Source organism: Aquarana catesbeiana, linkage group LG02, assembly GCF_042186555.1.
Source record: "Aquarana catesbeiana isolate 2022-GZ linkage group LG02, ASM4218655v1, whole genome shotgun sequence".
Classification (NCBI taxonomy): Eukaryota; Metazoa; Chordata; class Amphibia; order Anura; family Ranidae; genus Aquarana; species Aquarana catesbeiana.
The window spans coordinates 180,203,677-180,229,071 of NC_133325.1; the positions used below are offsets into that span (position 1 = coordinate 180,203,677).

The following is a 25,395-nucleotide window of genomic DNA, read 5'->3' on the forward strand; positions in this document are numbered from 1 at the left end:
CTGAAGACAAAAAAATGGTTAACAATAAAACACAGTAAACCGTAAAGTATAAAAAATTGCATACCTGAAAAGCAAACATGATAAAACATTGCAGAATAGAATACAGTAAAAAAGCAGAATAGAGAGAACAAAATCGACATTTTATATATTTTTTTTGTGTTTTTTTTTTTACTTTTTGTAACTTTTATAACTGGTTCGGGTCTCAAAATGCGATGGCATCTTGGGAGACCTGTGAAAGCGTGTCCTGGTCTGTGCAGTGCTGTACCCTACGCTAATACTCAACTAGTGTATGGTAGCGTTCAAAACATTCACCAATGCAAAGACCAGGAATGTCAGGACAGGAGGGACAGGAGGGACAGGAGGGACAATAGCGGGCGTCACGCCTATATCTGCGCTTGCTGCAGACACTACATTTTTTTTTGGGGGGGGGGGGGGGTGTAGGGTAGGGGTACTCGGGAGGACATAAAGAAAATGCCTCTCTCATGCAGCCGACTGTATTTGGTTGAGGATGTGAATGGGGGAAGTACAGGTGCTGCAGAAGCGGTGGGTTCCCAATTAGGATTGGCGAATGCAGCAGGAAGGGCACTATGGGCACGACGGGCCCGTTTGTTTTCTTGGTGGCAGTGGGACACTACTTGTGCTTGCCACCTCACCAGCTTGAACTGCACTTATGAGACTCGCCACGTCACCAAGTGTTACTGCAGTGCTGGTTTGACTACGACCGGGGTGTACTAGGCTGCTGGTGCTTGCCAGTTCACAAATATATATATATATATATATATTGCAGGGATCAGGCCTGACTCTGCGAACGCTGCAGTTATGCGTTTTGTAAGTGACAGTGATCGATTGATACTGCAACAGTGATCGATTGATACTGCACTTGGGTGGGCTGGGCGGCGGGGCAAAACGCAGGTGCTAGCAGGTATCTGGGCTGATCCCGCTAACACTGCGTTTTTTGGGAACCCTAAACTGCTGGGGATGCTAGTATAGATTTGATCAGATATTGATCCGTTCAGATACTATACCACTAAGGGAGGCGTATGCTGCGTGGGTGTTAGCGGTACTGCCGCTAACCTGACGCTGGCTGGGGCGACGCATATCACCGCCAGGCGATCAGGGGGCTAAACCTTTATTCGGTAATAAACGGCGGGTGCCCTGACGCTATAAAAAAAATAAACTAACCAGCGTCACCCGTAACAGTTATACGGCGATCACTGGTGAAAGGGTTAACTAGGGGGCAATCAAGGGGTTAAAACATTAGGTAGTATATAGGGGTCCCCGTCGCTATAAAACATTGACGGCGAACCTAAATATTTACCTGCCGAACTAGCATCACCGGTGACACTAATACAGCGATCAGAAAAATGATCGCTTAGTGACACTGGTGACGGGGTGATCAAGGGGTTAAAACTTCATTAGGGGGGTACCCTAGACCTAAAGGGGGCTAATACTAACTGCCCTACCACACTGTCAAACTGTCACCAATGCTGTAAACAAATAAAACTGCTTGGTGTATGTGAGTGCGTTCACATTGATGTCTTCTCTCCTCGGCGCCGGAACGGAAAATACCGAGCCGAGGAGAGATGACGCAACTTCCTCTGCTGCTGTTTAGCATACAGCAGCAGAGGAATGATCACATTGGCTGGGAGCGATCGTGAGGGGGCCACGAATGGATGCCCTCCCCCTCACCTCCGCAATCGCCGGGGAAAAAAAAAAAAAAAAAAAAAAAAAAAAAAAAAAACACAGGGGGTGATCAAGGGGTTAAAACTTCATTAGGGGGTACCCTACACCTAAAAGGGGGCAAATACTAACTGCCCTACCACACTGTCAAACTGACACCAATGCAGTAATCAAATAAAAAAACAAAAACAACTGCTTGGTGAGAGAGAGAGAGAGAGAGTGTGACACTGAGAGAGAGAGAGAGAGAGAGAGAGAGAGAGAGAGTGTGACACTGAGAGAGAGAGAGAGAGAGAGAGAGAGAGAGAGAGAGTGTGACACTGAGAGAGAGAGAGAGAGAGAGAGAGAGAGAGAGTGTGACACTGAGAGAGAGAGAGAGAGAGAGAGAGAGAGAGAGAGAGAGTGTGACACTGAGAGAGAGAGAGAGAGAGAGAGAGAGAGAGAGTGTGACACTGAGAGAGAGAGAGAGAGAGAGAGAGAGAGAGAGAGTGTGACACTGAGAGAGAGAGAGAGAGAGTGTGACACTGAGAGAGAGAGAGAGAGAGAGAGAGAGTGTGACACTGAGAGAGAGAGAGAGAGAGAGAGAGAGAGAGAGTGTGACACTGAGAGAGAGAGAGAGAGAGAGAGAGAGAGAGTGTGACACTGAGAGAGAGAGAGAGAGAGAGAGTGTGACACTGAGAGAGAGAGAGAGAGAGAGAGAGTGTGACACTGAGAGAGAGAGAGAGAGAGAGAGTGTGACACTGAGAGAGAGAGAGAGAGAGAGAGAGTGTGACACTGAGAGAGAGAGAGAGAGAGAGAGAGAGAGAGAGTGTGACACTGAGAGAGAGAGAGAGAGAGAGAGAGAGAGAGTGTGACACTGAGAGAGAGAGAGAGAGAGAGAGTGTGACACTGAGAGAGAGAGAGAGAGAGAGAGAGTGTGACACTGAGAGAGAGAGAGAGAGAGAGAGTGTGACACTGAGAGAGAGAGAGAGAGAGAGAGAGTGTGACACTGAGAGAGAGAGAGAGAGAGAGAGAGAGAGTGACACTGAGAGAGAGAGAGAGAGAGAGTGTGACACTGAGAGAGAGAGAGAGAGAGAGAGTGACACTGAGAGAGAGAGAGAGAGAGAGAGAGTGACACTGAGAGAGAGAGAGAGAGAGAGAGAGAGAGTGACACTGTGTGAGAGAGAGAGAGTGTGACACTGTGTGAGAGAGAGAGAGTGTGACACTGTGTGTGAGAGAGAGAGAGTGACACTGTGTGTGAGAGAGAGAGAGTGACACTGTGTGTGAGAGAGAGAGAGTGACACTGTGTGTGAGAGAGAGAGAGTGACACTGTGTGTGAGAGAGAGAGAGTGACACTGTGTGTGAGAGAGAGAGAGAGTGACACTGTGTGTGAGAGAGAGAGAGAGTGACACTGTGTGTGAGAGAGAGAGAGTGTGACACTGTGTGTGAGAGAGAGAGAGTGTGACACTGTGTGTGAGAGAGAGAGAGTGTGACACTGTGTGTGAGAGAGAGAGAGTGTGACACTGTGTGTGAGAGAGAGAGAGTGTGACACTGTGTGTGAGAGAGAGAGAGTGTGACACTGTGTGTGAGAGAGAGAGAGTGTGACACTGTGTGTGAGAGAGAGAGAGTGTGACACTGTGTGTGAGAGAGAGAGTGTGACACTGTGTGTGAGAGAGAGAGTGTGACACTGTGTGTGAGAGAGAGAGTGTGACACTGTGTGTGAGAGAGAGAGTGTGACACTGTGTGTGAGAGAGAGAGAGTGTGACACTGTGTGTGAGAGAGAGAGAGTGTGACACTGTGTGTGAGAGAGAGAGAGTGTGACACTGTGTGTGAGAGAGAGAGAGTGTGACACTGTGTGTGAGAGAGAGAGAGTGTGACACTGTGTGTGAGAGAGAGAGAGTGTGACACTGTGTGTGAGAGAGAGAGAGTGTGACACTGTGTGTGAGAGAGAGAGAGTGTGACACTGTGTGTGAGAGAGAGAGAGTGTGACACTGTGTGTGAGAGAGAGAGAGTGTGACACTGTGTGTGAGAGAGAGAGAGTGTGACACTGTGTGTGAGAGAGAGAGAGTGTGACACTGTGTGTGAGAGAGAGAGAGTGTGACACTGTGTGTGAGAGAGAGAGAGTGTGACACTGTGTGTGAGAGAGAGAGAGTGTGACACTGTGTGTGAGAGAGAGAGAGTGTGACACTGTGTGTGAGAGAGAGAGAGTGTGACACTGTGTGTGAGAGAGAGAGAGTGTGACACTGTGTGTGAGAGAGAGAGAGTGTGACACTGTGTGTGAGAGAGAGAGAGTGTGACACTGTGTGTGAGAGAGAGAGAGTGTGACACTGTGTGTGAGAGAGAGAGAGTGTGACACTGTGTGTGAGAGAGAGAGAGTGTGACACTGTGTGTGAGAGAGAGAGAGTGTGACACTGTGTGTGAGAGAGAGAGAGTGTGACACTGTGTGTGAGAGAGAGAGAGTGTGACACTGTGTGTGAGAGAGAGAGAGTGTGACACTGTGTGTGAGAGAGAGAGAGTGTGACACTGTGTGTGAGAGAGAGAGAGTGTGACACTGTGTGTGAGAGAGAGAGAGTGTGACACTGTGTGTGAGAGAGAGAGAGTGTGACACTGTGTGTGAGAGAGAGAGAGTGTGACACTGTGTGTGAGAGAGAGAGAGTGTGACACTGTGTGTGAGAGAGAGAGAGTGTGACACTGTGTGTGAGAGAGAGAGAGTGTGACACTGTGTGTGAGAGAGAGAGAGTGTGACACTGTGTGTGAGAGAGAGAGAGTGTGACACTGTGTGTGAGAGAGAGAGAGTGTGACACTGTGTGTGAGAGAGAGAGAGTGTGACACTGTGTGTGAGAGAGAGAGAGTGTGACACTGTGTGTGAGAGAGAGAGAGTGTGACACTGTGTGTGAGAGAGAGAGAGTGTGACACTGTGTGTGAGAGAGAGAGAGTGTGACACTGTGTGTGAGAGAGAGAGAGTGTGACACTGTGTGTGAGAGAGAGAGAGTGTGACACTGTGTGTGAGAGAGAGAGAGTGTGACACTGTGTGTGAGAGAGAGAGAGTGTGACACTGTGTGTGAGAGAGAGAGAGTCACTGTGTGTGAGAGAGAGAGAGTGTGACACTGTGTGTGAGAGAGAGAGAGTGTGACACTGTGTGTGAGAGAGAGAGAGTGTGACACTGTGTGTGAGAGAGAGAGAGTGTGACACTGTGTGTGAGAGAGAGAGAGTGTGACACTGTGTGTGAGAGAGAGAGAGTGTGACACTGTGTGTGAGAGAGAGAGAGTGTGACACTGTGTGTGAGAGAGAGAGAGTGTGACACTGTGTGTGAGAGAGAGAGAGTGTGACACTGTGTGTGAGAGAGAGAGAGTGTGACACTGTGTGTGAGAGAGAGAGTGTGACACTGTGTGTGAGAGAGAGAGTGTGACACTGTGTGTGAGAGAGAGAGTGTGACACTGTGTGTGAGAGAGAGAGTGTGACACTGTGTGTGAGAGAGAGAGTGTGACACTGTGTGTGAGAGAGAGAGTGTGACACTGTGTGTGAGAGAGAGAGTGTGACACTGTGTGTGAGAGAGAGAGTGTGACACTGTGTGTGAGAGAGAGAGTGTGACACTGTGTGTGAGAGAGAGAGTGTGACACTGTGTGTGAGAGAGAGAGTGTGACACTGTGTGTGAGAGAGAGAGTGTGACACTGTGTGTGAGAGAGAGAGTGTGACACTGTGTGTGAGAGAGAGAGTGTGACACTGTGTGTGAGAGAGAGAGTGTGACACTGTGTGTGAGAGAGAGAGTGTGACACTGTGTGTGAGAGAGAGAGTGTGACACTGTGTGTGAGAGAGAGAGTGTGACACTGTGTGTGAGAGAGAGAGTGTGACACTGTGTGTGAGAGAGAGAGTGTGACACTGTGTGTGAGAGAGAGAGTGTGACACTGTGTGTGAGAGAGAGAGTGTGACACTGTGTGTGAGAGAGAGAGTGTGACACTGTGTGTGAGAGAGAGAGTGTGACACTGTGTGTGAGAGAGAGAGTGTGACACTGTGTGTGAGAGAGAGAGTGTGACACTGTGTGTGAGAGAGAGAGTGTGACACTGTGTGTGAGAGAGAGAGTGTGACACTGTGTGTGAGAGAGAGAGTGTGACACTGTGTGTGAGAGAGAGAGTGTGACACTGTGTGTGAGAGAGAGAGTGTGACACTGTGTGTGAGAGAGAGAGTGTGACACTGTGTGTGAGAGAGAGAGTGTGACACTGTGTGTGAGAGAGAGAGTGTGACACTGTGTGTGAGAGAGAGAGTGTGACACTGTGTGTGAGAGAGAGAGTGTGACACTGTGTGTGAGAGAGAGAGTGTGACACTGTGTGTGAGAGAGAGAGTGTGACACTGTGTGTGAGAGAGAGAGTGTGACACTGTGTGTGAGAGAGAGAGTGTGACACTGTGTGTGAGAGAGAGAGTGTGACACTGTGTGTGAGAGAGAGAGTGTGACACTGTGTGTGAGAGAGAGAGTGTGACACTGTGTGTGAGAGAGAGAGTGTGACACTGTGTGTGAGAGAGAGAGTGTGACACTGTGTGTGAGAGAGAGAGTGTGACACTGTGTGTGAGAGAGAGAGTGTGACACTGTGTGTGAGAGAGAGAGTGTGACACTGTGTGTGAGAGAGAGAGTGTGACACTGTGTGTGAGAGAGAGAGTGTGACACTGTGTGTGAGAGAGAGAGTGTGACACTGTGTGTGAGAGAGAGAGTGTGACACTGTGTGTGAGAGAGAGAGTGTGACACTGTGTGTGAGAGAGAGAGTGTGACACTGTGTGTGAGAGAGAGAGTGTGACACTGTGTGTGAGAGAGAGAGTGTGACACTGTGTGTGAGAGAGAGAGTGTGACACTGTGTGTGAGAGAGAGAGTGTGACACTGTGTGTGAGAGAGAGAGTGTGACACTGTGTGTGAGAGAGAGAGTGTGACACTGTGTGTGAGAGAGAGAGTGTGACACTGTGTGTGAGAGAGAGAGTGTGACACTGTGTGTGAGAGAGAGAGTGTGACACTGTGTGTGAGAGAGAGAGTGTGACACTGTGTGTGAGAGAGAGAGTGTGACACTGTGTGTGAGAGAGAGAGTGTGACACTGTGTGTGAGAGAGAGAGTGTGACACTGTGTGTGAGAGAGAGAGTGTGACACTGTGTGAGAGAGAGAGTGTGACACTGTGTGTGAGAGAGTGTGACACAGTGTGTGAGAGAGAGTGTGACAGTGTGTGAGAGAGTGTGACTGTGTGTGAGAGAGAGTGTGACTGTGTGTGAGAGAGAGTGACTGTCGCGTGGGCACGTGATTCTGCCTGCCTGTGCCATTCTGCCGACGTATATCATCGTGAGGCAGTTGGCAAGTGGTTAGAGCTACACTCCAGCTTTAATCTTCATTCTTAAGAGCTAGTTTACACTTGCTTCAAAACATGGCTTCGGACACGCTTTGTTAAAGCTCTCTGAACACCAGTCAGTCAAAGCCCGTCACTAAATAAAATGGTTAGCTTACAGTCCTGTTTACACCTTGCTTGGTGCTTTGGTGGAGCTTCAATGAGGCTTTAAGCAAGCTTTGCCATAGACTACTATGGAGGATTTGAAGCACCACTAAAACTACATGGGGTATAATGTTTGAATCAAAGCAAAAGCAGGAGTAAACAGGACTGTAAGCAAACCATTTTATTTAGTGACAGGGGCTTTGACTAGCGTTCAGAGAGCTTTAAACAAAGTTTGTCCGAAGCCTTGTTTTGAAGCAAGTGTAAAACTGAAGCAAATGTAAATGAGCCTTAAAAAAGTGTGCATTAGAAGCTGCAACAAGTCAGATACAGTCCCGACTCATTACCTATCTGGAGGCTATACAGCATCATGTAACTATCCTCCACAGCTTAACTGCCCCTGGCTTGTTGCTTTCATGTTTTTGCAATTAAGGAGGCTTAGCACCCAAAACGAATTGCTACCCATGGCATGTAAATGCATGCCTGCCTAGAACACCCCCAAGCCTCCAGACTGAAATACCCCCATTAAGGCATTTTGATAATCGGCACTCCTCCTCCAGTCAACCTACTGCTTGCATCAAGGCTGAGGACAAGAGAGGAGTACTGTGGCAGGGTGCTGTGATGTTTTCAAGAAGCTATGTACAGCACTCTGCTGGCCCCTCACACGACATGATCTGCCTTTACTGCTCTGAGAAGCAGAATCCCAGCAACAAAAATCACCAGGTATAAAATAAGGTATGTAATGAAAACGGACAGGTGTTACAGAAGTCATCAGCATGCCAATAAGGGATTGAAAAGAACCCAGGGGGAAAGAAAAAAAAAAAAAAAAATTTAAACTTCTGCTTTAATTGTGACCAAGCAGCACCCTAGAAACCGTACCATGTCTTGAATGCCTTTTGTTTCTAAAACACAACTAAAGCCCCGTACACTATTACATTTTCTGCAGATTTTTGTCTTCAGATTTACCAAATCCATGTAGTGCAAGGGCCTGCCTCATAGCATACAAATTATAACTTAAGGTTTGACGTATTATATGGTTTTGGTAAATCTGAAGACCAAAATCTGCAGAAAATCTAATAGTGTGTATGGGGCTTTAGCCTTGAAGCCTCAACTGTATATCTGCAGTTTGAGATCTAAAAACGCACTGTGCCTGTTATTGCAAGCATCAGCATTCGGAGATTGTCACTATGCAGTTTATCCTTTTCCTTGACGGAGGAACTGACATAAGGTAACAGAGCCCTGTGCTTCTACCAAGATGACCGCCTCCACAGTTAACAAATCATCTACTGCGAGACTATGTGCAATATTAGTAATTAGTCCTTTGCTCTGCCTTCCTTTCTCTCCCCCCGCCCCAGCTTTGAGTTTCGTTTTTCTTTAATGACCCCTGATAAATTGTGTGGGTGAAGTTTTAGCTGCACAGTGGCATGTAAGTTTCACACAAGCCATTTGCCTCTTGGCATCTGTACCCAGACCCTCTAATAAGGTGTCCTATTTTTTATAGCACTGTATTAAATAGAATATGGGCCAGTATTACTATAACAGTCCCAAGGCATCTGGTTAGAAGGATCTAGCCAATATGCTTGTAGAATTAGACAAGCAATACTTTGAGAATAGTAATGGCTGCAGCACAGGTGTATCTGCAGTTTGAGTGGTTAACCCACGGTTTCCCCATAGACTATTAGGTTGCACGTTTTCTGAAACTGCACCAAGTCTTTAATTCGATTTTAGAAAAACACTCCAAAAAACCCACGATCTAACATACTATGCGAAACTGCGGGGTAACCAAACAAAAAAGACTGGGTACAGCTGCAGTGTGAAACGGGCCATACTTTTCTAGCTCTTACCTCCTCATTATCTTCACAATTTAGAACCTCAAGTTCTTTGTTTTTAGATAACTTCATCTTTAGAGAGTATGGCACCCATACGTTGCGAAGTTCCTCCACTGAAGGCAACAGTGGTGGGAGAGGGGCATTCTCAGGAATATTGAACGCATTCCTAATAAGAAAAAGGTAAACTATATGAGCTTGACAGCAGGCATATCCACATCATTTAAGGGCTATAAAACATAACATGTTACATTGTTGGGAAAACATACATTACAATAAAAAGACATGATTTATTAAAAAAAAATAATAATAGTGTAGGTTCTTACCATTCTCCTGGGCTGCTTTCATAAGGAATTGGAACAGATGGCTCTATTTTCATCAGTGACTTTTTGAAAGCATACTGTAAAAATGCAATGGCAGATAGTGGCAGTGTAAAGATTGCATATTATAAAATCTAGCTATGCATACATTTTTATGCAGCAGGAATAGGAGACAGTCAGTTAGCAAAGAACAGTCAACTATACCTCTGCCTGTGTCTTCCAGAATTCTGCCTCCTTTGTGCTGTTAACTTCACAGTTTATAACCAGCACATCAGGAAGACAACGAATATTGCGGGTTTGTACCTGTGGGAAGAAATCATCTGCTTAGAAACGGTCTGATTTAGGATAGTTTCCACCGATCAAGAGGGCTCCAAACACTGCTTACTATAGGATCCAAAAAGTGAACAAGGACCAGAATTAAGATGTAATAGACGCAATTGGCTTGAGTTCTGGAAACCATATATACAAAAGTTTAGGAACCTTTGACAATTTCCATGAGTGTCATTTATAAATATTTGGGTGTTTGGATCAGCAATTTAATTTTGATCTACCAAATAACTGAAGGACACAGTAATATTTTAGTAGTGAAATGAGGTTTATTGGATTAACAGAAAATTCGCAATATGCATCAAAACGAAATTAGACAGGTGCATAAATTTGGGCACCCTTGTCATTTTGTTGATTTTAATACTTGTAACTACTTAGCACTGATTAATTGGAACACACATGCTTTGGTGAGCTCATTAAGCCTTGAACTTCATAGACAGGTGCATCCAATCAAAAAAAAAAAAATTATTTAAGGTGGCCAATTGCAAATTGTTGTTCTTTGACTCTCCTCTGAAGAGTGGCATGGGGGGCCTCAAATGACCTGAAAACAAAGATTGTTCTACATTATGGTTTAGGGGAAGGCTACAAAAAGTTATCGCAGAGATAAGCCGTCAGTGTCCACTGAGGAACATAGCAAGGAAATGGAAGACCACAGGCACAGTTCTTAAGGCCAGAAGTGGCAGGCCACATAAAATATTGGAGGCGAAGGATGGTGAGAACGGTCAAAAACAGCCCACGGACCACCTCCAAAGACCTACAACATGAAATTGCTGCAGATTGTGTCACTGTGCATCCTTCAACAATTCAGCGCACTTTGCACAGGGAAAAGCTGTATGGGAGAGTGATGCGAAAGAAGCCTTTTCTGCACACATGACACAAACGGAGTCGCTGGAGGTATGCAAACGCACATTTGGACAAGCCAGCTTCATTTTGGAATAAGGTGCTGTGGACTGATGAAACAAAGATTGAGTTATTTGGTCATAACAAGGGGCGTTATGCATGGCGGCAAAACATAGCATTCCAAGAAAAACAACACTTGCTACCCACAGTAAAATTTGGTGGAGGTTCCATCATGCTGTGGGGCTGTGTGGCCAGTGCCGGTACTGGAAATCTGGTTAAAGTTGAGGGTCGCATGGATTCCACTCAATACCAGCAGATTCTTGAGAATAATGTTGAGGAATCAGTCACAAAGTTGAAGTTACGCCGGGGCTGGATATTTCAACAAGACAACGACCCAAAACAATGCTCAAAAATCTACTCAGGCATTTATGCAGAGGAACAAGTACAATGTTCTGGAATGGCCATCCCAGTCCCCAGACCTGAATATCATTGAACATCTGTGGGGTGATTTGAAGTGGGCTGTCCATGCTCGGCAACCAAACCTAACTGAACGGGGAGATGTTTTGTAAGGAGGAATGGTCCAAAATACATTTATCCAAAATCCAGACACTCAGGCTATAGGAAGCGTCTAGATGCTTTTTTATCTACTAAAGAAGGCTCTACTAAATATTGATGTGGTTTTTCTGTTGGGGTGCACAAATTTATGCACCTGTCCAATTTTGTTTTGATGCATATTGCGCACTGTTAATCGAGTAAACCTCATTTCACTACTGAAATTTTACTGCGTCCATCATTTAGATCAAAATGAAATTGTTGATCCAAACACCCAAATATGTGTATAATATAAATATACACTAAGTTTACATACCCTGGCATAATGATTTATTGGCCATTTTTCAGAGAATATGAATGATAAAAACAAACATCTTTCGCTCATGGTTAGTGTTTGGCTGAAGCCATTTATCAATCCACTGTTTACTTTAAAATCATAATGACAACAGAAACTACCCAAATGACCCCGATCAAAAGTTTACACACCTCAGTTCCTAATATTGTGTACTGCCCCCTTCAACATCAATGACAACTTGAAGTCATGTGGTATTTGTGGACGAGGCTCTTTATCTTCTCAGATGGTAAAGCTGCCCATTCCTCTTGGCAAAAAGCCTCCAGTTCCTGTAAATTCTTGGGCTGTCTTGCATGAACTGCACATCTGAGATCTCCCCAGAGTGGCTCAATGATATTGAGGTCAAGAGACTGAGATGGCCACTCCAGGACCTTCAATTTATTTTGCTTTAGCCAATGACAGGTCGACTTGGCCAGTATTTTTTGACATCATACTGCATTCATCTTGCCATCAATTTTGACCAAATTTCCTGTGCCTTTGTAGCCCACACATCAGCGATCCACCTCCGTGTTTCACAGTACAAATGGTATACCTTTCATCATAGGCCTTGTTGACTCCTCTCCAAATGTAGCATTTATGGTTGTGGCCAAAAAGTTCAATTTTGGTCTCATCACTCCAAATGACTTTGTGCCAGAAGGTTTGAGGCTTGTCTCTGTGCTGTTTGGTGTATTGTAAGCAGGATACTTTGTGGCATTTGCATAGTAATGGCTTTATATATGCCTCCTTATTGTGCATCTTGAAACAGCCGCACCACATGTTTTCAGAGAGTCCTGTATTTCACCTGAAGTGGTTTGTGGGTTTTTCTTTGCATCTCCAACAATTTTCCTGGAAGTGGTGGCTGAGATTTTAGTTGGTTGGGTTGCAACAGAACCCCTAATTTTCCACTTCTTGATTAGAGTCTGAACACTGCTGATTGGCACTCAATTCCTTGGATCTTTATATCCCTTTCCGGTTTTATACAGTTCAGCTACCTTTTCCCACAGATCCTTTGACAATTCTTTTGCTTTCCCCATGACTCAGAATCCAGAAATGTCAGTGCAGCACTGGATGAAAGATTCAAGGGTCTGTCAGGAGTTCAGAAACTCACTGACCTTTTATATACACACACACCACACATTACAAGCAAACAGATCACAGGTGAGGATGGTTACCTTTATTAGCCATTCAAACCCCTGTGTCTCAACTTGTGTGCATGTTATCAGGCCAAAATCACCAGGGTAAAATTTTTGATCAGGGTAATCTGGGCAGTTGTCATTATGATTTAAAAAGAGTAAACACAGTTGATTGATAACAGCTTCAGCCACACACTAACCATGAGTGAAAAATGTTTGTGTTATTGATATTCTCTGAACAGAGGCCAATAAATCAAATTCTGCCAGGGTATGTAAACTTATGAGCAACACACACACACACACACACACACACACACACACACACACACACACACCTTTACTCCAGAAAGGGCTTCTTAGGAATATGTGTGTGTAATATTAATCTCTCTTTTACAGAAAAATCATATATATTTTTTTAATTCAAGCATTCTAACCATTGATTCTTCTCTGGAAGATATAAACTAGCTGTAAGCAGTCAAGAACTTACTGTGGGCTGGTACTTCTCACAATTTTCACACCAAGCTTGGGTGCTCTGCTCCAGACAGATGCTTCTCCTAAGGATCTCTACAAACTCGTATTCTGGTGGATCTTTACCTGGAAAAAAAAAAAAAAACCCAAAAAACGAAAAATAGTTTAATATACACATACATATATACAAGGGGTGACAAGGACACTGTTGTCATGGCCCATTTAAAACACAAAAGCTGCACATTCACTACACTGTCCACTTAAAGCTGAACTCCAGCCTTATACAATTGTACAGGCTCTTCCCCTGTACTAAATTTGCTTGCTGCAGCTTTTAATGCACACTCTGAAAAGCTAAACATATACAGTGAAATCCAATATACAGTCTGCCTAATTTTCTGGCTGGAGGATGTTAAAGTGAAAACCCTTACAGACCACTTCTTGAACAGGTAAGCCTATAATAAGGCTTACCTGTAGCTACCCAGGATATCTCCTTAACCTGCACGGTTTAGGAGATATCCCCTGGATTTGCATGTGCAGACGTCATATGCACATGCTTTGTCTACATGGCTTACTAGTCATTGTGTCCAAACAACTCTGTGCTGGTTATTTCAGTCCTAGTTAGCTCCCTCAGGGTCAATAGTGCTGGAAATCTAACAAATGGAACTTGATGTCTGGAGGAGACAGCAGAAAGATGGACTAACTGGGGAGCTGCTGTTTCTTCATTATCTAATCACAGGTTTGACCAAGTTGTATTGTTTTGACTGCAGTGGAGAAAGGTAAATGGTCAAGACCAACCTGTGGCATCTAACAGGGGTATCTGGATAAGAAAAGTGGCTGATTGGGATTACGGGATTTCTATATTTGACAGGTGGGCAACCCCCTTCTTTCCCATATCTGATAGGTGCTTTACATCAGGAGAACTGCTACACCAGAGAAGCCCTACCCGAATGGCACTACACTACATCCAATAAAGAACTTGTTTTGATGCCCATATTTATTCTAAGGTGAGAGTCCAGAGAGCCCGGTTTCACCGGATCACTACAATTTAAAAACATCATTATCACCTCCCTCCTCCATTATATGGTCCCAGTGGAAGAAGCACAATATAAACTTTTGATTTATTGATGCACATCAGCACTTTTGATGATCACTCAATATTAATATTGAGCACTGCTAGGCATACTAGCTCATTATGCCTTTGTCGGAGGGGTTATATTTTTTTAAAGTGGGTTTACACCCACTTTAATCTAGCAATTTCCTCTCCAGCCTGAGTCTCTGGCCTGCCACTTAATTCACTGAATGTCAGTGCTTTAAATCAAAAAAAGTATCAGCATTGTATGAGGGTGTTGGGGATTTACATGCAAATGCAGTCTGCCTAGGAATGCCCACTCTTCCATACCGACACCTGCCAAGGAACACTTTTTTTTAGAGCCCTTGCACACTGGGCGGGGGGCGGCGTCGGCGGTAAAACGCCGCTATTAGCGGCGTTTTACCGTTGTATGCGGCCGCTAGCGGGGCGGTTTTACCCCCCGCTAGCGGCCGAGAAAGGGTTAAATACCACCGCAAAGCGCCTCTGCAGAGGCGCTTTGCCGGCGGTATAGCCGCGTCGTCCCATTGATTTCAATGGGCAGGAGCGGTAAAGGAGCGGTATACACTCCGCTCCTTGACCGCTCCGAAGATGCTGCTAGCAAGACTTACCGTCCTGCCAGCGCATCGCTCCAGTGTGCAAGCCCTCGGGGCTTGCACACTGGAATAAAAGCAGCGGCACTTTCAGGGCGGTTTGCAGGCGCTATTATTAGCGCAATAGCGCCTGCAAACCGCCCCAGTGTGCAAGGGCTCTTAATCAAAACACCCCCACAGTACATAGATTATACTTCAGCTTTAAATTAAAGGTTGGACACAGCATTCCCACATTGGCAGGCAGAGTATGGCAGTCTTTGCCCACCTATTTGTGTCTGGCTTTGAAAAATACCAAAATCTTTAAACTGTAATCCTGGTGATCAGAGAGGGACACACACACGGCTTAAAGTGGAGTTCCACCCACGCTTATCAACTTGATAAGAGACAGTTACCCAAGCTTTTCTATTGTAGGTTGTACTCTGAGGTAGTATGCCCAACACTGGACACTAACTCTTGTGTAAAAGTAGGTGTCTGGCAGATTAGAGCGCGTGATATCCAAGTGATGTTATACTCACGCATACTGTTGGCTTCTGGGTATGACAAGGTAAAGAGCAGGGTTGTGGAAAGACGCACAGTTTCCTTGCCACATCTGCACATGCTGCAGTTCTCCACTTCACATCCAAACAGCTGTCCAATCACAGAGTCTCCTGTCGATGCAAAATTGCTGGGGAGGGGGACAAGTGAGGATTAAATGCCAACAGCATAACAAAAGAAAAAAAAAAAAAAAAAAGAAAGTCCCCAAAGAGTGTAAAAAAGTACAACCCTGTCACCAAACCAATGAAATAATCTATCCATCTTAAAATATGTCTGCCATTACAATTCCCTTAGTTATCTGAAGCATTTGAAACAAACACCCCAGCAATAAAAGCCATATGCATTTTTGATACATTTTGGTGCTCGAATCCCAGCAGGCCCCTGTGAAAGTCATGTGACAAATATAAATAAGCATCAAACACACACAACAGCAGTGCATATTTTTCTATTCATTTCAATGGGGAGCTACAATTATAGTGCTATATTAAATATTAATCCATGGATAGAAATATAACATATTGAAACAACTTTTTTTTTTACCAACAGATAAATACTTACCTGCTCTGTAGAATGGAATTACCAGCTGGTGCGAGGGGGGCACACAATACTGATGCTTAAACGTTTATCGAAATGCAAGGTAAAAAATTGTTTGGGCTTTCTAACCACTTTAAGGCCATATTTTCTACATATGAGGCAGGAACTTTCCAAGGCCTTAATTACCTTATTTTTACTTAAATCAGTAGAATGGAAAAGTGTTAAATGCTGCATTTTGAAACAAAGGAGGAGGTAATAAGCGCAGACTTACACAAACATTTGCATGCTTTTAAAGTGGAACCTTACGTATCTGTTGGCCATCCATGGAAATTTAGATATTCATAAACTTGGTAAAATTATTTTTTTTTTTTTTTTTTTTAATAGAAAATTTCAAACCCCCAAACCTTATTTTCTGAAAGCAGAAGCCCCGGAGTGTAAAAATGGTGACAGTTGCATTTTTTTTTTATGCTGCACAACATTTGCACAGCCAGTCATACTTAAATTTTAGTGCACATAAACATGATAAAAAATAAATAAAATTTGCATCAAGTAAAAATCGATCCCAAACATGTCACAATTTAAAAAATTGTGCTCACCTGCTGTGACAAACTATGGTGCTTAAAATGGTCCATAGCTGATGCTTTAAAAGCCTTTACAGGTTATCAACTTAGAGTTAAAAATGTGAGCTACAGCGCTAGAATTATTGCTCTTAGACGTTAGCATTAATACCTCACTTGTGTGGTTCAATCACCATTCACAGATGTTTTAACCTATGTGTGCGTTTATATTTGAGTATTTTTATTTTAATTTACTTTTGCCCCATTCACTGTTATGCCATCACAAGGAGTGAACAAGACCACTTGTAATAGCTTTGGGCAGTGACACTTTATGGAGACATCAGGGATCTATTAAACCCATATTATCTCACATTATGCTTCAAAGCATGTGATCAAACCACCTGACTGCTTACAGAGGTCCCAGGCTCCCTGACCGTACAGGAAAGCCAGGGAACGGTGGTGGGCAGCACCAGGAGGAGGCGCTGCAAAGCTGCTTGTATCACTTTATAGGGGGTATAGGGGAAGTGATCACAGCTGAAACCAACCATGAAACAGATATAACCACCATTTACAGTCTAGAATGTTTAAAATGTGTATACTAGATGGCAAGTGGTTAATTACAAAAAATAAATTCTGCTTTAATACAAACTAAGCAGCGCTTGCTGAAAAACTCCTCCCAGTGCCATCACACTTGCAGCACTTTTCCACCACAAGATGCCCTCAGTCTTGACTGAATGAGTCCCAGCACCATGAAACCCACATCCTCCGAGCCCAGGTACTCAAACCAAGCTTGTGACTCAGCAGAGAAGAACCAGCAGAGGTAGAAGACATCAGTGGGGGAAGGCAGAAGAGCCGGAGAGGGGAGAAGAAATCTGAAGAGATGCCGGAGGCCGATTAATAAATTAAATTACTTTAAAAACCTGTGTATTGTGTTTTATTTTTGAGAATTTTTTTAGTGAATTGGTAGGGGTAAAATGTACCCAACATTCATGTGGGGTGGGCTGGGATCTGGGGACCCCCTTGTTAAAGGGGGCTTCTTGATTCCAATAAGCCCCCCACCCGCAGACTCAGTCAACCAACGGCCAGGGTTGTCAGGAAGAGGCCCTTGTTCCCACCCCCTTTCCTGACCTGCGTGCTCGGATAAGGGCCTGGTATTGAGTCGGTGTCCCCCCGAAGGGCCTGGTATGGTCTTAGAGGGGGAACCCATGCCTTTTTTTTTATTTTGGCGTGGGGTTCTCCGTCAAGATCAGAGCACACGTTGCATGCCAAAGTCAGATCAGTTAAGACTGCGATCCGACTTCAGAGATATTTGTGGGCTGAAGTAGGATCAAAGTTGGACCAACGTAGTGCAGGGAGCATTTTCAAAGTTGGGCCGACTTGTGTCGGACCAGTTAAGACGGCTCTCATAGTGAACCCTTGATTCTTCACACCTCATGTGACATAAGCTCCCAATGTCGGAGCGTTTGTCATACAAGTGTGAACCCAGCCTTAGGGAAAGTGGCCAGTAGATGGCAGTGATTCCCTCAGGTGATTTGTGAAAAATCACCTGAGGGAATCGCCACCATCTACTGGACACTTTTCCCTAGGGGATAGTTGCTGTGTGGAGCTGAATCATTGGAATCAACCAAGTAGGCTGAACAGCTGAGGCAGTATATACCCAAACTGGAGGGAGGTTGCTCACTGATGCGCATATAGACCTTGGAAAGTCTTCATATCTGGTAAGCAGAAATATGAGCCCTATCTATCCTGTGGGGAGCACTGGGTGATTGCACCAACTGAAATTGGAAGGACATCTTGTGGATCTACAATTGGTTCTGGACTTATTTATATACGTCTACACATTTTAAAGATGGACTTGTTTGCCTAATCATAGTTAAGGCATTGTATCACATATACATGATGCAACACATTGAGATTATTAAAATTTATACATATATTTTATGGTGTGTACATATTTGTGAGTGCTGCTGTTCTTTGTCACAAATCATTTAAGTCAACTTTATTACACGAAGGAGAAGGAGGAGGAGGAGGAGGAGAAGGAGGAGGAGGAGAAGGAGGAGGAGAAGGAGGAGGAGAAGGAGGAGAAGAAGGAGAAGGAGAAGAAGGAGAAGATCCAGTTAAATGGTTACCTACACTGATGTCATTCATTATACATTTTTAAATATTTGAAAATGCTTCAGAAAAAGCTATGAAGCTCCTCAGTGGTGCTTATCCTATATAAACATTACATGCTAGATTCTGTATCGGACTATTCTCTCCAACACATTCCTGGCTTGAATTTGACGTTTGCATAAAACAAAGCCAGTCACACAAAAGTCTAAGGATATAAAACTTGCTGTTAACCAGGTTTCCTAGGTATGGATGCAAAGAGCCTGGCCCCACCCAGTTCTGATTGTCAATATCAAATCAGGATTGTGAATGCCCAGACTTTTAGTTTACCGATCATGTGATGGCAATTAACTCCCTCCTCCCCAGCCTGACAATACACACACACACACACACACACACACACACACACACAGTGCTTGAAGTCATATAGCAACAAATCCAGTGAAGGACATGGCAGCAACCATCCTTCTATAACATTTTTTGTGGACATAAAGTTAAAAGTTTACAGTACTTTAGTTCTGCTGCCTCCATGTCATGCCTTAACAGAGATCCTAAATACTTAGCTGCCAATCATCCTTTCTGACCAACCTGCTGACTCCCTGCTATTCCAGGGCTGGTCACAGCAAGAAGCAGATTCTGTGCAGGGCAGACACTATCAGCTTAGGTACAGCAATCAACAACTGCCTCAACCATTTGTGTCTTTCCCCTCCCCCCCCCTTTTTTAAAAGCTACACGTTGCAAGGTTCTAACCCACACCCAATTGTTATTACCTTGCACTTCCAATACTACGATAAGCCTGTGGGCCTTCTAACTCTTGTGTCTCTTGGTGAAGTTGAGTCAGAAGGAATCGGCACCAGCTTTGGATCAGACGACCAAGATTGACCTTTCCTGTTGCCTCATCTGAATCAGCCAAAATAAGCCCCAGTGCTGCTGCTTCAGGGATGGTTCGGAAAGCTCTCAAGAAGTTACTGGCCTTACAAATACAAAATAAAAAGTACAGTAAGGTTTATGAAAATGGGACGTTTAAAATAAATGTATAAACTAAACAAAATAGAGGGCAGCCATTTAATGCTTGTTTTTAATCACTTGGTCAACATGGCACACGTGCTCTGATTCTTCTACTGTGAAGGGGACCAACTGAAGAAAGCAATTTAGGTGGAGTGTCAGTCTAACACAGGGATATGCAAACTGTGGCCCTCCAGCTGTTGCAGAACTACAAGTCCCATGAGGCATAGCAAGACTGACAGCCACAAGCATGACACCCAGCGGCATGATGGGACGTAGTTTTGCAACAGATGGAGGTCCACAGTTTACATATCCCTGGTCTAACAGGACATTTTGCTTTATGAATGTGAAAGTTGTGCTGAACAGTTTTGCTCAGCATGTTCTCAAGAGCCAGCGGCTCTGGCACTTGGCCCTTAATGATCATTTGAATTTATAATAGTCCAATGCATTAACCTGCTACATCTGACTGTACATTATGTGAGGCGCTAAGTGTAGGCAGGCACCTGAAAATGCAAACCTTACTTCAGGGAATCAACTGAAAACAGTTATCCTCCACATCCATGGAAAACAGTCCAGGGTATCACAAGATGTGATCTTATAGGCATAATTTCCTGGATGCCTATAAGATTTCAAAATGCACCACTGCAAAACCACTATTTTCATACCATGTCACTATACATTAGATCAGGTTTCAGCCTCATAGTAAAGTACTAGCAAGGTGCTATTACAGGTATACACAGCATGGCTATTAGGGCTGCAACTATTAATTTCATAAATCAATTAGTTGGCCGATTATTGCTTCGATTAATCGATTTGGTTAATAAAAAAAAAAAAAAAAAAAAAAAAAAAAAGTGTGGTGTATAATTTAGTTTAATATGTAAAGTTTTTTTTTTTTTTTTTTAATTTAAAAAGAAATTTATTCCTAAATATCTCAATGCAGTAGTAAATATAAATCACCAACATTACGGTTAGGGAGCAAAAGCTCTAATCCACTCTGAGAATAAGACAGAGGAGCTATACTGTATATACAATTAGAGGATATATACTATTAAAGGGTGAATCTGGCAAATATCAGACTCAGATCATTTTTTTTTTTTTTTTATAAAAAAAAAAAAACACACAACAAACGAAAACTTCTTGGTGAAAGGAATTTTCAGACAGTATATGGTTTTTGTTCAGAAATTACATTAATTTTAAAAACAGAATGTTAAAAACCAAGTTAAAAATTTCAAACATTCTTTCATTCAGCGAATGTACAGAGATTTTTAGTCTGAATACTCTTGTCTGAAAATTGACTGCGTGGCCAGCATAAGGCTCAGTACACACCTATGCAGTTTGCTTTTGATCCGTTTCTGCAGTGCATTTTGATTTTTGCACACATGATTTTGCTGCGTTTTTGCATTTTTTTTTTTTGGACAATTTGTTGTTGGGCAAATTAAAAAACAAATTTCTGCAAAAACGCATTACATGCTTTTCAGCAGCTTCTCCATTGAAGTATATTGAACAAAAAAAAAAAAAAAAAAAAAAAAAAGGCATAGATGTGAACGTGTCCCATAGAAAACCATGTAAATGAACTGTAGTCCGTTTCTGCAAAAAGCACCAAAACACACACATTGTGTGAACCAGGTCTAAGATGTTTAGTAACATAATGGGGTTAAAAAAATAAAATAAATAAAGTTAGCCCTTTAGATAATCACTTCTGTAAGTGGGTTCATTTTTTTACTGTAGAACTGTGAAAGTAATATTTACAGTAACGATTTGCTATTTGTGCTATAAAGGGCTCATTTTATAGTTTAACCCCATTATGTTACTGGCTGATTAAGCGATTATAAAAATAGTAATCGATTAGTTGTTTCAGCCCTAATGGCTATTGCTCCAAATGTGGTAAACCTGAAAGGGGGGGGGTTGGAAGAGAGATAGTAAAGCTGCACTTCATCCTAGCAATGAACAGAGGTCCACCTTTATGCCTATGGAAATGGAGAGGTTCCTGTAAAAGGTGTGTCCGCAAGGGTACTGAAGGGACATCAGAATAGAGGTACACTTGCAGGTGACAACTGGGTCTGCAGAAAATAGATCTTAAAAAAAAAAAAAAAAAAAAAAAAAAAAAAAATTTAGATAAAAACAAATTTTTTTTTTTTTTTTTTTACTTGCAAAAAAAGTGCATTTACCATTTTCTTTTGTAGAAGCCTGGAGAGCACTGCACCAGTGATCAGTAGATCACAGGTGCCTTGTTACGAAAGGTGAACTTGTCCTTTAATTCCTGTAAAAGGGTAGTGTAGGAGGAGGAAAAGCCCTGAATTTGTGCAGAAACTTTGTAGATTGGCAACTTAGAATGTTATGAAATACAAAAATTCTGCAGTACTACATACACAAAATGTTTCAGGTTTTCTATATGGGGGGGGGGGGGGGGGGGAACCACACCATCTAAATACTGTGTAGACACAATTGAAACCAGCTCAGCACATAATACACATACACATTTGAGCTCCTGAAGAGCTACTTTTAATGCATTACACTGATCAACTACAAAGGCTGTAAGCCATTTATTATTAATGACAGATAATGACAGGTAGAAGCAGTTTATTGAAAAAAAACTTTCCATGTTTCTCTCTTGTGTATATACCACAGTAATAGACTTACTTGGCAAGGATCACCACGTGACAAATCCAGCATGTGGAACAAGAATCCCAATTCACAGCTGAGGCAAAACTCCTTCTGACACAGGTGGTTCTGTACGAGGCATCGGACTGGCTCCTGCAAATACATCACCTGGGAGGAAAGATGAAAACACAAAAAAAACTTTGAAGCCGATTTACTATATCTTCACACAAATTGTGAAGATTTCAAGCATCCAACATGATTTAATTTGCACATGACTGGACAATTGACATAAATTGTCACAATTTACTAGGGGGGGGGGGGGGGGGGGGGAGCTATTTTCGGGAACATAGTCTATCCCGAGAAAGAAGATTGAGGTGTACAGTAGAGCTGCATGATTTAGGCTAAAAATCTCTATAGATAGATGTATGCGGTTCTAAGTAATTTTCTAGCAAAAAATACTAATTTTTACTTGTAATCAACAAGGGTCAGAAATATTGGATTTTTGACTTACTGTAAAATCCATTTTTTGAGTTCATTGACAGACAGTGCTCCATTATTCAGAACCATAGGATTATAGCGCCCCCTACAGGAGTAGGACACTAGGCAGAAAAAAAAAAAAAAAAAAAAAAAAAAAAAAAAGTGAGAGAAGGACTTGGCTACACTGCCTATGGGAAGTCCTAGATGATACACCCCCTCTCTGCTATAGGCCTTCAGTTTAGTAACAAGCAGTGTCAGAAGCATCAAAACTCCTTAGAGGGGTGGGAGCTGTGTCAATGAACTCAGAGAAATGGATTTTACTGCAAGTCAAAAATCCCAGTTTTTCGTTCATTGACATAGCGCTCCCATTATTCAGAACCATAGGGATGTCCCAAACATGAGGGGTGGGACGAGGCTCCTGTAGAACTGAACGCACCAAGAGCAGATCCCATGTCGGTAGAAGAGCCTGCGCCGGAGGAGGCAAATGTCGAACCCTTGATTAAGAGTACGCACCAGGGAGTGTGGGACCAGGGGACGCCCAAGAAAACCACCAAGGCTGACACCTGGCCCTTAATAGTACTCAAGGCCAAGTTCTGCTCAACCCCCCCTTAAGGAAGGTTGAAATCCAAGCCACAAAGAACAAGGGTAAATGCCAAGCGCCTCACACCAGGACATGTATGCTTTTGACGTCCGGTGGTAAATCTTCCTAGAGGAAGGCTTCCTAGCCTTCAGAAGTGTTGTAACTTCAGCACCTGAGCTCAGAACAGCCAGGCCTTTATAACAGACTGAAGCAGGATGGAATATCGGCCCTACGGACAGTAGAACTTCCCTGAGAGGCAGTAGCCAAGGGAAGACTTGACGGCTCGGTGATTTCCTAATTCAGGCTGCTGGTGAGGGAGATGGTGAGGCTGCAAATGACGGTAGTTTAAAAAAAAAGCATTAATCAGGCTGCATTGAGGACAATCTGGCTGCAGATGGACATTGATGGGCACTGACCCTTAAGTTGCTTCAAAGTTGTTTATTTTAAAAAATGTTTTTTCCCCTGAAACTTCCTTCTTAAAATTAGGGTGCGTGTTATACACCGATAAATACAGAAAGTTTGTTCTTCTAGAGCAGTGATAGCAAATCTTGGCACCCCAGATGTTTTGGAACTACATTTCCCATGATGCTCATGCACTCTGCAGTGTAGTTGAGCATCATGAGAAATGTAGTTCCAAAACATCTGGGGTGCCAAGGTTTGCCATCACTATTCTAGAGTGTTGTCCAGAGTTACCACTGGTTTCCCAGAACTTAAAGACCCTTTTGCTGCAACAATTCTTTGGTGAATTTGGCCAGGAAACCAGGTATGACAAGGTGGCAATCCACCACGACCCGTAGGTATTGGACTGGAGCCAGCGTCTTGGATTGCTGCGCTGTCTCAGGCATTACTAGACCACATTTGTCTGGGAGACTGTGCTGCACCTCGGCCGCCTGCTCTAGGACAACCCTTGGCATCTCAAACCCGGACTCAAGAACCAAAACAGTTGGAGCTCCAGACTTCAGGAGCAGGCGAGATCTGCTTTTTGATTGGGATCTGTCAGACAGGGTATCTCGACAATAGTCGAGGGAAGGGGAGCCTGATCACCTCCCTGAGGAAAACACATTGGATGATAGAGCATCCCAGGCAGACCTCAGTCAGTAATAATTGGGTGGTAGAGTTCAGTGTGAATTGTGTTTGTATGTGGTGTTTTAGCGGCAAAGCAAAATGTGCATTCTGCGTATTTAAGCGTGGTTATAGGATTTAAAGGCTTAGGCTAGGTAAGGGTAAAGGATCCATGAATTCAGAGGTTTCCTTCTTACCCCCTTGACATATATATTTGTATATAGAATATAAAAAAGTGTTTCCGTACGTATATTTGTACATAATTTTAAAGTACTAAATACTTATTTTATACATGTAAATAGAACTGTTAAAGTAGCACTGTGATAAGTCTCTTGAGGTTCGGAAAATGCAAACAGTTTACAGGAAAACCAGTGGGGTGCCAGAAGAGACAGCTCAACGTAGTATTTGTGTGTTGTGCTTTAAGCAACGCGATGAGACTCAAGGTACAGGAACAAGGATTACAGATAAGGAAATTACTTTAGTGTTAGTGCCTCAGCCTCCAGCCACAGCGGTGCATTCTGAAACTAAACGCTTGGGAACAAGCATTTATATTCTTACTGATTGGAAAGAGAACACAAGTAAAAAGTTCATAAAGAGAATGAACATTCAGGAAGTATTCAAGGGAATGGTATAATAATGCCTAAAATAGGGAAATGTTGTACAGTACGTTACAGGTTTATTTTTGGTTTGATTGCTGCGGATTCTAACAACTGTTGGCAAGTTTATGTAATGGTGGGCACATATTACTAAGCCCATGCCAAATTCAATTGTACCAAAATTGTGTTACCTAACTGATGAGGAAAGGTTGCTTGTATGAAGAATTTGAATGCATTTTGTTTTTTCTGTAGTGAATGTGACAATGTTACCTGAATTAAGATATTCCAAGTATGGCCGATTTGTAAAATGTGTTTTGCCATTTATGTTTGAAGGTCTATGCAGGTTTAACATTGGGAGAAAAGTAAATCAACAGGCTTTTAGTATTCTCTCCTTCAAATGGAGATATCCTGTATGAGGGACTGTCTGACAATGTAGACTAAGGTGTTAATTTTTGACCAGCTATGAAATGACTAGTATAACAGGTGATGTCAAAAACTTTGTAAGGTAAAAGGAAGGGTTATGTTGTAGAAATAAAATCCTACTTGAAATGGTTAATTTTTGTTATGCAACTCTAGGATTATTTGAAATGAAGAAAGAAAAATAACCATTTGTGGCCGACACCCTTTAAACTCCTAAAAGCTGCCATGATGATAATGTAAAAATGTTTAGTTTTCCATTCCAGCCTATTGGGCGTGGAAAGGGAGGAGGCTCCACCCATTGATAAAAACCTGTGTGACCCTCCTTAAT

At 43.2% G+C, this 25,395-nt stretch overlaps 1 protein-coding gene across 2 annotated transcripts in view; it reads right to left on the bottom strand.

Moving 5' to 3' along the window:
- Positions 1-25,395, bottom strand: part of PAN2 (poly(A) specific ribonuclease subunit PAN2) — a 71,131-nt gene that overhangs the window by 18,485 nt on the left and 27,251 nt on the right. For both annotated transcript variants that reach the window (XM_073613950.1, XM_073613949.1), the window contains exons 11-17: positions 21,972-22,100; positions 19,097-19,299; positions 15,108-15,256; positions 12,932-13,038; positions 9,466-9,564; positions 9,268-9,341; positions 8,960-9,110 (exon numbers count right to left, since the gene is read on the bottom strand). In XM_073613950.1, coding sequence (XP_073470051.1) covers positions 8,960-9,110; positions 9,268-9,341; positions 9,466-9,564; positions 12,932-13,038; positions 15,108-15,256; positions 19,097-19,299; positions 21,972-22,100 — 912 coding nt within the window. The remainder of the gene's footprint in view (positions 1-8,959; positions 9,111-9,267; positions 9,342-9,465; positions 9,565-12,931; positions 13,039-15,107; positions 15,257-19,096; positions 19,300-21,971; positions 22,101-25,395) is intronic.